General features: G+C 47.8%; 1 protein-coding gene across 1 annotated transcript in view; it reads right to left on the bottom strand.

Moving 5' to 3' along the window:
• Positions 1 to 4,404: 4,404 nt before the first annotated feature.
• Positions 4,405 to 13,003, bottom strand: part of CMTM4 (CKLF like MARVEL transmembrane domain containing 4) — a 64,837-nt gene continuing 56,238 nt past the window's right edge. The window contains exons 3-4 of the mRNA XM_082606166.1: positions 7,592 to 7,690; positions 4,405 to 6,518 (exon numbers count right to left, since the gene is read on the bottom strand). Coding sequence (XP_082462292.1) covers positions 6,354 to 6,518; positions 7,592 to 7,690 — 264 coding nt within the window. The 3' untranslated portion in view covers positions 4,405 to 6,353. The remainder of the gene's footprint in view (positions 6,519 to 7,591; positions 7,691 to 13,003) is intronic.

Below are 13,003 nucleotides of genomic sequence, written 5' to 3'. Positions count from 1 at the left end.
CTTTTTTTTTTTTCTCAATTCCATGATTGACAAGAGTGTTCATGTGACTGACACACGGAAGGCACCAAAGGTGAAGTGATTATTATTTGTCTTAAAATATACAAAGACATAATTACCTACTTTGGGAAAAGAAAAAATATAGTCATACCTGTAATAAATAGTTAAGTGTTTTTGCCACGGGTTCCTGAACCCCTACAAATTTCAACATATACAAATAGTTTCGACCCCTAGCATTCTTTTAGAGGAAACTACATCAGAATCAAGTTATGAAAAGCACTGGTTTTATCCACATACGTCAGTTTCATCATGAGGCAGGATTTGAAAACTCGGTTTTAAACGGGTTACAGAGGGACAGTTGGAAGGAGGTGAGAGGCCTTAGCGGCCTGGGCCAGTCCCGGGAGGCGGCACAGGCATCCTGCCCTCGCGCTCCCCCAGGAACCCTTGACCAGCCAGTTCTCCCTCCAAGCACCGAATATCTGCCTTCCTCACATCTGCAGAAAGGAGAACAGAGGTGAAGCTTGCAAAATCAATTCTGGAACACGCAGGAAAGCAAAACGGCCCACGAAGCAAAGCGGCCGGACCCGGCCCTGCCTGCGTGGACACCAGGCCCCCATGCTGTCCTCGTTTCCTGACCGTCCCTTCAGGTGGCTTTCCTGATAAAAAGGTGCTTCCCACTGGGTTTCAGCAGTGTCCTCCAAAGACGACTCAGATTGGATAGTTCCAGGCTATTACTGAAACCCGTACAAACCACTGTCAGATCAATTGTGTCGCTCGTTCTCTCCTCTGAGGTGCAGTTATGAAAAGAAACTTTGGGCCTCTCCCTAATCCCACCAACAAAGCCGATTAAGGTCCTTTGAGACAAGTTCCTACTCTAAATTAGAACCATGAACGTTCTGATGTAGCTCACTAGAGTCCAGGCTATTAACCCCTTAATGAAGGCTCTCGGCCTTGTGTAGAATGCATCCCAAAGAAAACACAACACTCCAGGGTGTCTAGATAGCGAGTCACCCAAATTAAAGTCTTGGCATAAAAAGTAGACAGCAAACTAACCCTGTGAAAAAGATAGACGATTCAAGGATCCGTAAACTAAACTTTATTCTAGGCAAGTTGCCACTGATTTACTCAGCGGACTTACGGGTAATTTTTTTTCTTTACTTTTATGTTTATAGAATAATAAAAACTAGAAAGGAAAAAATAAATCCCCAAGGTTGAGAAATTATATCCAAATGGAATAAGAATCTAGACCAAAGGAAGGGAAACTATATCAAAACCCACCCCTCTGTGTCAAGCCTAAAAGTATATAAATGCCATTTACTGGTGTGAAGAAAAGTTAAACATTCAACTTTGAGAAGAAAATTCTTCTAGATCTAACAGATATCGACGGTATTTTCTTTCAGAGACAGTTTCTAAATAAAAGAAATGTAAAGAGCCAGATATTTCAAATTACCTTCTCAACCAGACAGTTATGATTTCAGCGATATCTGCTGAGAAGAGAAGAAATAGGAGATTTTATAAAGAGCCAGGAGCATTTACAAAGCTCAAGGCAGGCGGTGTTAGGCCTGCGTCCTGAGGGGCACCCAAATCAGAATCCGAGTCACCTGTCCAGACCTGTGAGTCCCCAAACTCACACAAAGAGCCTGGCGCCAAGGCACGCTGTTCCCCACGCTGGCTCCCGCTCTGAGGTGGGCTCCAGAACACAAGACCTCGCTTTTCCAAAGAGGGAGGAAGTACCCTGGGTGGGTAACCACGTCCAGTGCTCTTGACAGGCCCACGGCAGACAGTCTGAGCCTCCCCCTCCTTCCTCTCCCCTCCCAGACCCGCCCCTGCTCCCACTTCACCAGCTGTCGCCTAGCTGGCCCTGGGAATGGTTGCTGATGAAATAAGAGGGAGCCCCTGAGTTCTGCGAACTTCACTAGGAGCCAGAAGAGTGTCTGGAGACCTCACACGCTAACGGCAGTCGCTGGAGCAGGAAGCAACTTTTTATTTCGCTTGAGACGGTCAATTGGCAGCAGCCTAGCAGGTGTTTTCACTTTTTGCTACCTGTGTAATGTCATATTTTCCTGTAAACCAGAGGTGGAGAAAATGAAAATCTAGCAGTGGCACGAAGACTTCATGGTTGCTTTGTTTTGAACGTGGATGGCACAACGGGACCCACTTCAGTCGTCACGGCCTCCCAGAATCACTACAGGGGCCACATGTTGTCTTCACACTTTATTCATCCGTTAGGACAGATTCTAAGAATAACCCACAGAACATCTTGTACAGCCCGAAATTAGGAACTTGGTCCACCTCTTAAACACGTGGGTTTCTTCCCAAAGAGCACATGCGAGTCAACAAGAAAAGGTGAGCTTGGGCCACACACACATGAAACAGGGAGGGGTTATTCAAGGGTCATTCGCTGCAAGCAAGAATTCACATACATGTGCAGACAAAAGGGTTAGTGCTTCATCTCCTCAGAGGCCGCATGTGGCTTAACCCAAGATTGAATCACTAAGAAAGCTTCGGAGAAAGGCAGATGAAACTGCAAACTTTAAAAGAGTAGGAATGTTTTCAACTGAGTCACAAAGCTCTCTCCAGAAGCATCTAACACAGGGTGGGGTCGGATACACTTCATGCCTGCCCATGGGCATGAGCCTTTAGCCAAAGGACAGTGATGGTGCCCAAAGGGCAGGGGGTGGCATCCACCTTCCAGAGCCGAGCCCTCAGAACCAGGCTGTGTCCTTGGCTTCCCTGGGGCCAGGCCGGGTCTCGTCCACGCTGGCACTTTGGTTCAAGTTGCCATGGAAGACATGGCCATTGGGATTGGGCAGGCTACTACATTCTTGCCTTTCTGTGGACAAAGGGAATCTCTCGGATGACTGTTGCTGTAGAGTGAAAATCTATTTTCTTTGCTTTAAATCGAACTTCTGTTGTGAGATTTTAACCTGTAACTGGCTTTGTCTTTCCCCGGCTTTATATGGAGCCAACAGGTACCTTTAGGCTCTCATGATTAGAATCTCCCTGTATGAAAGGGAAAAGGTACTTCCCACCGCCCCACCCCATGCCTTCAGCAGTGTGAAGGGAGGCTAAAGGAGAATCAGAGAAAAGAAAAAATACCGCATCAACCAAGTTGATGCCAGGATCAACTTTCCCTGAAGACGTCAGTGTTTGCATCCATCTAAAACCACCAGAGTTTCCACCAAATGCTTGAGGGTTTCAACCATCCAGGCTCCAGGAACAAATTCAAACACACACAAGTCTGGCACCAACTATGAAAGCCAATACCATCCCACCAGAAAATTGAGAAACACTAAGATTGCCTCAGCCTCAAAAATGCCCCAAACCAAACTGACATGGGTCCATATTGGAACTATTAAATGCAAAAATAAGCTTCCTTCAGTTTGCAAAAAACAGTCCTTTTAAGCCCCCCAAATCTAGATTGTCTTGTTTGTACACACAGACAACATACGGAAAATGCAGGTGTCTTTCCGTTCACACTGGACAGCCATATTCCTTCCTTCTCACCACACTGCCACACGTGACAGGACTTACAACTCTGCATCACACCAATTTGCATACCTGGCCACTTCCGGTTGTAGTGGGAACTTATTAAATATAAAGCAATATATTTACAAAAACCACGGGAGAGTCTCATGGCACAAAGGACATTAAATAGTTACAGGGGAATAAATAATTCCAAGATTCTAACACTAAGATGCAAATTATTCAATAATTCCTAAGTGGCCTATGGCACAAGGTGTCACCACTTTTTATCATCTATCAGCGTTTACAACTGCGATGGGCTTCAGAACCGTTCCTTGCAGCTGACAACACATCCTCAGGAGGCTAATAGGCTCCTTTCAACCAGATGATAAACTGGTTTTACTGAAGTGACTTGGGAAAATTTGGGCAACGACCCTGCCTGAACAGTCTTCTTTTTTTCAATCTCACTTCAAAGGCGGCTTTTTTATTGAGGCCAAGTAACATGAGTCCCAGCAGGAGATTTCTGATACAGTTCAGGGTGGTCCTTCTAAGTGGGCCCCATTTAATGCAAGGCTGAGTCTTTGTGACCCTGTTTTTCAATGGAACTCTCGGAGATAAGCCCCATTCTGACTAAGCATATACACTCAACAAATGCAAAATAAATATATAAAATGAACAGATAAAATCCAGATGTCATAATCTCCTCAAAAATCACTACACATGGGGCTTCCCTGGTGGCGCAGTGGTTGAGAGTCCGCCTGCCGATGCAGGGGACACGGGTTCGTGCCCCGATCCCGGAAGATCCCACATGCCGCGGAGCGGCTGGGCCCGCGAGCCATGGCCGCGGAGCCTGTGTGTCCGGAGCCTGTGCTCCGCAACGGGAGAGGCCACAGCAGTGAGAGGCCCGCGTACAGCAAAAAAAAAAAAAAAAAAAAAAAAAATCACTACACATGATAGGTATGGAGTTTGTGAAGCATGGTTTGGACTGCCTCACAACACCCATGGGAAGAGGGCTCCGTCAGACCCGCTGTGACCAGGCCTGGCTGCCCTCTGCGGGAACAGAGGGAGGGGAATTACCGCCTGATGAGCCGGGTCTGCACCTGCAGCCCACGGCCCCTGAGCAGACCAGGGGCTTGAACAGGTGACCTGGGTCACGGCTCTGGAAAGGAACTGCGGCAGAACTCGGGTTGTGTGGGATGTTCAGTTCAGGGAGCCCTAACCCCGACCCTTCAGAGACAGCACAGTACCATTTCCTGCGGAATCCCCAGCCAAGCAGCGCTACCTGATCAATCCACCCGCGCGGGGAAATGAGACACTGCTCTGCTATGCAGAACGTAGAGCCATGTGTGCACAGCTGGACATTTCTCTCTGCTCGCCCCACCCCCAGACCCAGACCCTCTCTCTCTCATTACACTGCACGCTGCTGAAGCTGTAAACACTCACTAGGACAAGATCCTGGGGACCCTCCACGTTAATGCAAAATCTTCCCACCAGCAGTAAGCGTTTTTTTCCTCGGTCAGGGAGAAACACAAAATATTAGAGCTAGAGTGAGGTTTGTAAACATTAAAAACAGTTCAGAGTGAAAACCTGACACGTGAAAACAATTTTTCCATAAAAGATACAATTAGTCTCCAACAGAAAAAAAATTAAAAACTACAGCATCGTAGGGGCTCATTTAACTCAGTCACCACAATAATCGTCACTTTATCGAGAATCAGTTCAACACCTTACATAACTGGAACTTTCCCCTACAGATTCCAAGATCGACATTCATGGTTACGACCCTGAGGCACAGGGACGACTGAGCCTCTGAAATATCAGTGAAAGGGTGTGTCATGGTGCAGATTCAAGTATTTTCAAATCCTAGACAGATCTACTCAGAATCACTCTAGAACTCTTCTCAGGCATTTGAAAATCAGTGCACACCCCTAAAACAGAGGTGTGTCCCCACCTGTGGTCCATGATGCCAGCAAATGGGCAAGGGTTTGGGCTGGGGGAACGGACTGTATTTCTTTCGTGGCTTTTACCTGGGAAGGTAAAATGACAGAAAATCTGCAGTCCAGCCTCAAAGTATTCACGAAAGGGAGGAAACTGGAAAAAAGATGGTCCCCACATTCCTGGAGGAGAATCTGAGATTCAGGGAGGTGATTCATTTGAGGAAGCATCAAGGGATTTCTCAGCAGGGTAGGAAACAAATGGTGACCCCCCCACAGGTCAGCAGTGCCGCGGCGCTGTGCCAAGAGGATGCCAGCTTTTCCCACCCCCCCCAAACCCCAGACCCAGCGAAAAGCTCCGCCAGCACACCCACCACCAAGACCCTCGGTGTCTCACGTGGCTTTCCAGGCTTGTGCTGGTGTCTTGATGCCCCGGGCATGGAAAACAACGGGGAAAGGGGGATCCTGGCAGCGAGACTAAAGCTGACCTGGGGCAGCTATGGGAGCTGCCCAGGAATCACTGCTCACCGACTGTTCCAACCATGTACCTTCATTCCTTGATTTTTTTCCCCCCACTCCTAGCAGTCCCCATTTAATTCAAAGTCCTGACTTGTCACAAATACATATGACAGGTGGCTCAGAGTCAGACGTGAAGCCTGTGCTCAGGGACAGTGAAGTGGACACGGCAGCCTGTGAGGCCAGCGGCTCCCAGGGCCACCAAAGCAGAGGATCTGGGGACCTGTCCCGCCCACCTCTTTCTGAACAGCTGGGCACGGGACTCCCTGCCTCAGGCACCCGCCACGAGGGCCACTGTGAAAACCCTTTCCCAAAATGAACTTTTACCGAGGAGGACAAAATTCAACTTAGTCACATGAAAATCTGACGTGATGAGGGACAGAAAAACTTGATTGAAAGGACGGGCACGAGGAGCAGAGGGAAGAGGACTCTGGCGCGTCCTCACGTGTCCAGGCGCTGGATCTCGGGCCGGCTGTCCACGTCTCTGGACTCCGTGCGGGCGCGGATGTAGTCACTGGCGCTCTGCTGGCGGAGGCTGACTCTCCACTTCTGCGCGGCCAGGAACGCGCTCACCGCGTGCGCCGCGGTTGCCAAGAAGCCGAATATCTACGAGACACAAACCCGGTTAGTCCACGGGCACGTCAGCCGTCTGCAGGGTCTCTGGGCAGCTTACAGTGAGCCGAGCTGCGGCAGCTCTCCCAGCTCTAACCCCAACACGCAGCCCCGCTGAATGTTCAGCTTGTCAGGGCCAAGTTCATAGTCGTGTGACCCACAGAAAGACAGCCTAAGGTCTCTTTCGAAGCATTCTCGTTCTACAAGGAAACAGATCACAGAAGTGCCTCTTTTACAGACCTTCATGACACTGGTACTAGGGGGAAAACACAATGTAGACAAAACACCGTGAGATGAAAAATCAGGGTCTTGCTGTGTGAGCCCCAAATCAAACCGCAAGACCTGACATTCCAAATCACAGCCCCCAGCCCCCACCTGCTATCCAGTTGCCGCTCACCTGGGCAGCTCTGGGTGGGCAGCTCCAGGGTGAGAAGCAGTGGAGTTTTAATGATAAGATAATGACTGATGAATCTACTGACTAAAACCTTGCAGAGCTAACAGTTTAGCATTTTTAATAAACCTTTTAACCATCCCCCCCAATTACAAAAGTGCTACATATTCTTTGCAAATACAGAACAGTAAGGAAATGCAGAACACAGAGGGAGAAAGTCTGACATTGTCTGGCCCCGTCCTCCCCACCGCCACCCCGCATTCTGCAAGATGGCATCTGCTTCATTAACACCCCATCTCGGCAGGGAAGGCCCTTAAAAGCAACATCACTAACAGACATCCAGGGCTCCATTGGGAAGAGACTAAAAGCAGGAGTTCTCAAACCTGAGTGTGCATCTGAGAGCTTGTTAAGACACACTTCTGATTCGGCAGCTCTCGGGGAGGCTGAGAAGGGCATTTCTAACACGTTCTCGGGTGATGCTGAGGCTGCTGTTCCAGGGACCACACTTTAAGAACCGCAGCACTGAAGGAACTGGGACCTCCGCTGGCCCAGTAACAGTATCATTAGCAAAGAAAAAGCTAAAGGAGAAGGAGAAGGACACAGGCCAGGGGACCAGAGGAGCAAGTCACAGAAAGTGGACAAATCAGCCCTGTTTTAATCTGTTGAGTTCACTTACCACGGCAGCAATTTCTGCTCCGGTTTTGTGGTTTAAAGCAGCCAGTACAATGGAAGCAATAAAGAAAAAGAAAGTGCTGAGTCCAGTGTTGACCAAATCCTAAAGAATAAGATAAAATAAAATCACTTGAAAAGAATCATTTCATGCCTTGCCCTAAAAGCAACTGAAGAACTTTCAAAATAAAAAGCACAATACCCCGCCTCTCTGCTGGCTCCATATTTTAGCCTTGATGGCCCACGGGTATTGGTCACACAGAGGAAGGCAAAGAGGATAACAGTTAATGATGCTCTTTGATAAATCACCACAGCAAAGTCCACATTTTAACCAACCACGTCATGTTACCATTTCTTAATGACCTATTATGGAAACCAAACTGCTAACCCACAAGGACACGCACACTAATTACCCAAAACACATTCAAATCCTCTTGGCATGGATAAGAATGGCCTGAAACTGGTGAAATCCCCTCATTCATTTGTGACATGTCAAGCACACTGTTTTCAGACCTGGAGAACACACTTAGCCAGGCCTCATGCTTCTCTTTCTCATGCATGGTCTTTCAAGTCTCCATGCTGCTAAAGCCTAGAGGATTTTCCCCTAAGTTTCTTGCAAAGCAAATCAGGTTACAGATCCAACGCTTCGAAGATTTAACTCCTGTCTTACTTGTCGAGAGGAACATAGCACAGTGATTAAGGGTCACAGACAGATGAGGGTCCTAACTGACCATGACTGTGGATAAGCCACTTTGCCTCTCTGTGTCTTATATGGGCGCAGCCCCCCACCCCACCCCCCGGAGGTGTTTTAAGGATTGGGTGGAACAGTACATGTGTAGAGCCCAGCATCGTGCCCGGCCCATGGGTAGGGTTCCCTGCACATCTGTTGTTACTTCTGATATTACTACCTGGGCATCAGGCCCCCCACAAACTGGGCCATACCAGAGCGCCCCTATGACCTCTACAGGGAAAGAGAATCCAGGCAAAATCCTCAACTGCTTAAGTGCCAGGTTGACTGTGCCATCAATACCAGGTGAGTCCTCCTGGCTGGCCTGGTTTCAGGGGCCATATCCTCACAGTCCTGAGCCTGTGCAGCGGGACCCTCCACGCACACACACGCTCCTGGCCAGCGCTTCTGCACCGGCTCACAGAGAGCAGCAAAGTACTGACTACAAACTCTATTCAGAAATGTCTGCCAGCAGGGCAGTTTTCAGTGGTGACCAGTGTGAAGCCACGGCAAATTTTTCACAGATTCAAATCAGTGAGTGTTTAGTTACACCCAACTCTGGGTAAAGAAAAATATAGGGATATTGTAGGGATACAGAAAAATATAAAATGTACTTTCCAAACCAAAGACTATTCAGAAATGGAAAATGTCTTATGATAAAATGCTGAGGCTGCACATCAAACAAAACAGTAATGTACATTAATGGTGACAATATAAAAATATAAATGTGGTAAAGGGCAAATAGGTACTAAAGACTTTGAAGAGGTTCATGTTATTTGTCTATGAATTCCACATTTGGAAATTCATCCTAAATATCATACTAGCGCAAAAAGGTCTAAGCACAAGGATGTTCATCATACTATTTTAAACAGCAAAAAACTGAAGGCAAACAAAATGCTTAAGAATCAGGGATTTGTTGAATAAAATGATATTTCCATAACAGAACACTGTGCAGTCATTAAAAATAATGATATAGTTTTATATTTAACATGGAAGATACTCAAGATAAATGGAAAAGCATGACTTTAATGGTTCCATTTTTCTGCACTCACATATCACAACGTACATGTACATGTGAAAGACAGTCTAGGGAAAATATTCTAGAAGATTACACCCACATATTACAAATGGTTACCCCTGGATGGGTGCTATCACATATAATTTTATAACAGCTTTCTTGAGATATAATTTACCACAATCTAATTTTAGAACATTTTTAGCACCTCCAAAACAAACCTCATATTCATTAGCAGTTAATTCCTCATCCCTTCCCTTAATCCTAGGCAACTAACAATCTGCTTTCTGTCTCTATGGATTTGCCTATTCTGGACATTTCATATAAATAGAATTATTATATAATATGTGATCTTTTGGGACTGGCTTCTTCCACTTAGTATAATAGTTCTAAGGTTCACTCATATTGTAGTATATATCAGCACTTCATTCCTTTTCATTACGGAATATTCCATTATATAGATACACCACATCTTATTCTTTCACCAGTTTTTGGACATTTCAGTTGCTCCTGCTTTTCAGTTACTGTGAATAATGCTACTATGAACTTACAAGATTTTTTTTTTTTTTTTTGCGGTACGCGGGCCTCTCACTGTTGTGGCCTCTCCCGTTGCGGAGCACAGGCTCCGGACACGCAGGCTCAGTGGCCATGGCTCACGGGCCCAGCCGCTCCACGGCATGTGAGATCCTCCCGGACCAGGGCACGAACCCGCGTCCCCTGCATCGGCAGGAGGACTCTCAACCCCTGCGCCACCAGGGAAGCCCACTTACAAGCTTTTATGCAGACATATGTTTTCATTTCTCTTGGGTCATCACATGATTTTATTTTTCCTTTATTATCTGTATCTTCCACTTTTTCTATAACAAACACTTAGTACTTGCACAGTTTAAAAGGCTTAAAACTGGAATACTGCAAAAGTTAGCATCAGTATCTTGAGTTCCTTGGCCATGAAACAAAATCAAGGCTTGTAGATTCACCCTTCATATTAGGGAGCAGACACAGGCATGCCTTCAGATGTGGATTTGGGGATGGGTTGGGTTTAGTCAACACTGGTGCTTTTTGTTTTTGTTTTAAGTGGGGCTTTTAGTGGGGCGTGCACTCATCAGTCACGTGCTTCACGTCTGCTGCTGTCGCTCCCCTCCCTGCAGTCTCACACCCAGCCAAACTGCTTCCTGGGGGGGGGGCACCCAGAACACCCAAGGTTGCAGCCCCTTCTTAGGCCAGGAGATGAGGACAAAGGGCACCCTCACACACACATGCTTTCTGGTCTCTCTTTCATTAACACACCAATAAGCACAGGTGGGAGCCCAAGTAACTCCAATAACTGATCAACGGGATCTGGCCCACAGGTAGGTTTGACTTGTACACTGTTCAAAACAGATTTGAACAAGCCAACATTTAAACATCAGAAGACGGCACATAATAACCTTCTAAAAAAAACAAACAAAATCCATCTTTCAGCTGCTCTTGAAAAACTGTCCTGAAGTCCCATGAAGTAACACAATTGGCTGTGACTGAGGAGGAGAACCACCTCTCTGTCTCCCAGGCCCCTGGCCCACCTTCTCACTTGCCCATTTCCACCACATGCGCAGCCCCGGGGGGCCCTGAGCCTATGACCCTGATCCAATCCTAGAGAATGGGCCATCCTACAACGTGCCCCACCCTTCCATACTCTGTGCCCAGCGAGCACCTGTTCATCCCTCAAGGCTCAACTGGAATCTGGCGTTTTCTCTGAATTTCCCCGACTGACCTGCTCCAGGCCCCCTGCCCCAAAGAATCCATTGTGTTCTCCCAGGCCTCACACCAAACGGGATCACCCAGAGCACACATACCACAGGAGAGCAGCTGGCATCTACCTACCCTGCGCTTTCAGTTCCTAAAACCTGGCCCAAAGCTGGTGTTCAATACCACTGGGCTCTGTGGCTACTTGAGTCAGCCCTACACATGGACAAGAGAGGAAGTTTACAACCACTCGGACCATACAGTGCACTGACTTGTGCTCAGATGGCCCCAGTATCAAAGGGATGATCGTAGTACTGATGACAGGGGCAGCTACCATCTACAGAGAGCCCACTGTGCCAAGCATGTAACTCCCAGGGCCTCACTGAGCCCTAACCTAATCACCATCCAAAATACCTATAATAAAGGGCCTTTAGAGATGAGGAAATTGAGCCCTAGAAAGGATGAGTTTGACATAATGAAAAATATATATTTGGTCTTTGTCCCAGATTCCCTGGAATTTCCTGAGTGATAGGAGTGTCTTTTGTCCTTTTTTAAAAAAATATTTATTTATTTATTTATTTTTGGCTGTGTTGGGTCTTCGTTTCTGTGCGAGGGCTTTCTCTAGTTGTGGCGAGCAGGGGCCACTCTTCATCGCGGTGCGCGGGCCTCTCACTATCAAGGCCTCTCGTTGTGGAGCACAGGTTCCAGACGCGCAGGCTCAGTAGTTGTGGCTCATGGGCCCAGGTGCTCCGCGGCATGTGGGATCCTCCCAGACCAGGGCTCGAACCCGTGCTCCCCACATTGGCAGGCAGACTCTCAACTACCGCACCACCAGGAAAGCCCCATCTTCTGTCATTCTTAACGAGGCCCTTTCAACTGTCCCTGAGTTTATGCTAATGAAGTGACTCTCAAGCCCCGAGATAATTTCTGGATGGGGGCTGGTTATCAGAAAAACCAGCCAGGTGATTAGAGGGTTGGAACTTTCAGCTCCACGGCCCCTGTGGGCGGGAGAGGGGCTGGAGATTGAGTTCAGCCTCCAAATAGCCAAAGATTTTAATCAACCATGCCTACATAATGAAATCTCCATAAAAGCCTGAATGACGGGGTTCCGTGTGCCGAGAGGGTGTTGCCCCCCAACTCCATGGGGACAGAGACTCCTCTGGACCCTGCCCTATGCACCTCTTCCTTTTGGCTACTCCTGAGTTGCATCCTTTAGAACAAGCCAGAAATCATACATAAAGCACTTTTCCAAGTTCTTTAAGTTGTTCTAGAAAATTATTGAACCTGAGGAGGGGCTTGTGGGAACTCCTGAATCTGCAGCTGGCCAACTGTGTCGGGGGCAGTCTCACGGGACTGAGCCCTTTAACCTGGGGGGTCTGCACTAACTCTGGGAGTTAGTGTCAGAACTGAATTGAATTGCTGGACACCCAGTTGGTCTTGGAGAATTAGAGAAGTACTCAGTGTGGAAAAACTACACAGATTTGGTGTCAGAAAAAAACACATACTTGGTGTCAAAAGTGGTGTCAGAAAACACTATGCAATAAGTCATGGCGAAAGCCTCAGAACTCTGCAAGTAGCCCCTCTGGGGGACTGTTCTCAACTCACCACAGCACCCAGCCTGGGTTCTCAGGTCGGGAGACATCTGTGGGAGGAGCAGGGGCCACAGAGACCACTAAGAAGGAGCACCAAAGAGAAAGAAGAGAGACTGAGGCTGTGGTGTCATCAGAGGCAAGAGGAGAGAGCAGGGCAGGAGGGACTGAGCTGCGCGTATTCCAGCGCTGAAACGGCTGGGGGCGGCGGGGAGGACTGGGGAGTAAGCATAGGATCCAGGAGAACAGAGGTCCCCAGTGATGCTGACCAGAGGACTTTCAAGGACATAAAGTCAGGGGAGTGGATGGGGGAGGGGAAGAGGTAGTCCTCGTGTTCGGGAAGGACACAGGGAAGGCTTTTTGGGG

The sequence above is a fragment of the Mesoplodon mirus genome (assembly GCF_964341445.2).
Source record: "Mesoplodon mirus genome assembly, chromosome: 19".
NCBI classification, from domain to species: Eukaryota; Metazoa; Chordata; class Mammalia; order Artiodactyla; family Ziphiidae; genus Mesoplodon; species Mesoplodon mirus.
Note: the sequence above shows the minus strand (reverse complement) of the source record. Positions and strands in the feature narration are given on the sequence as shown.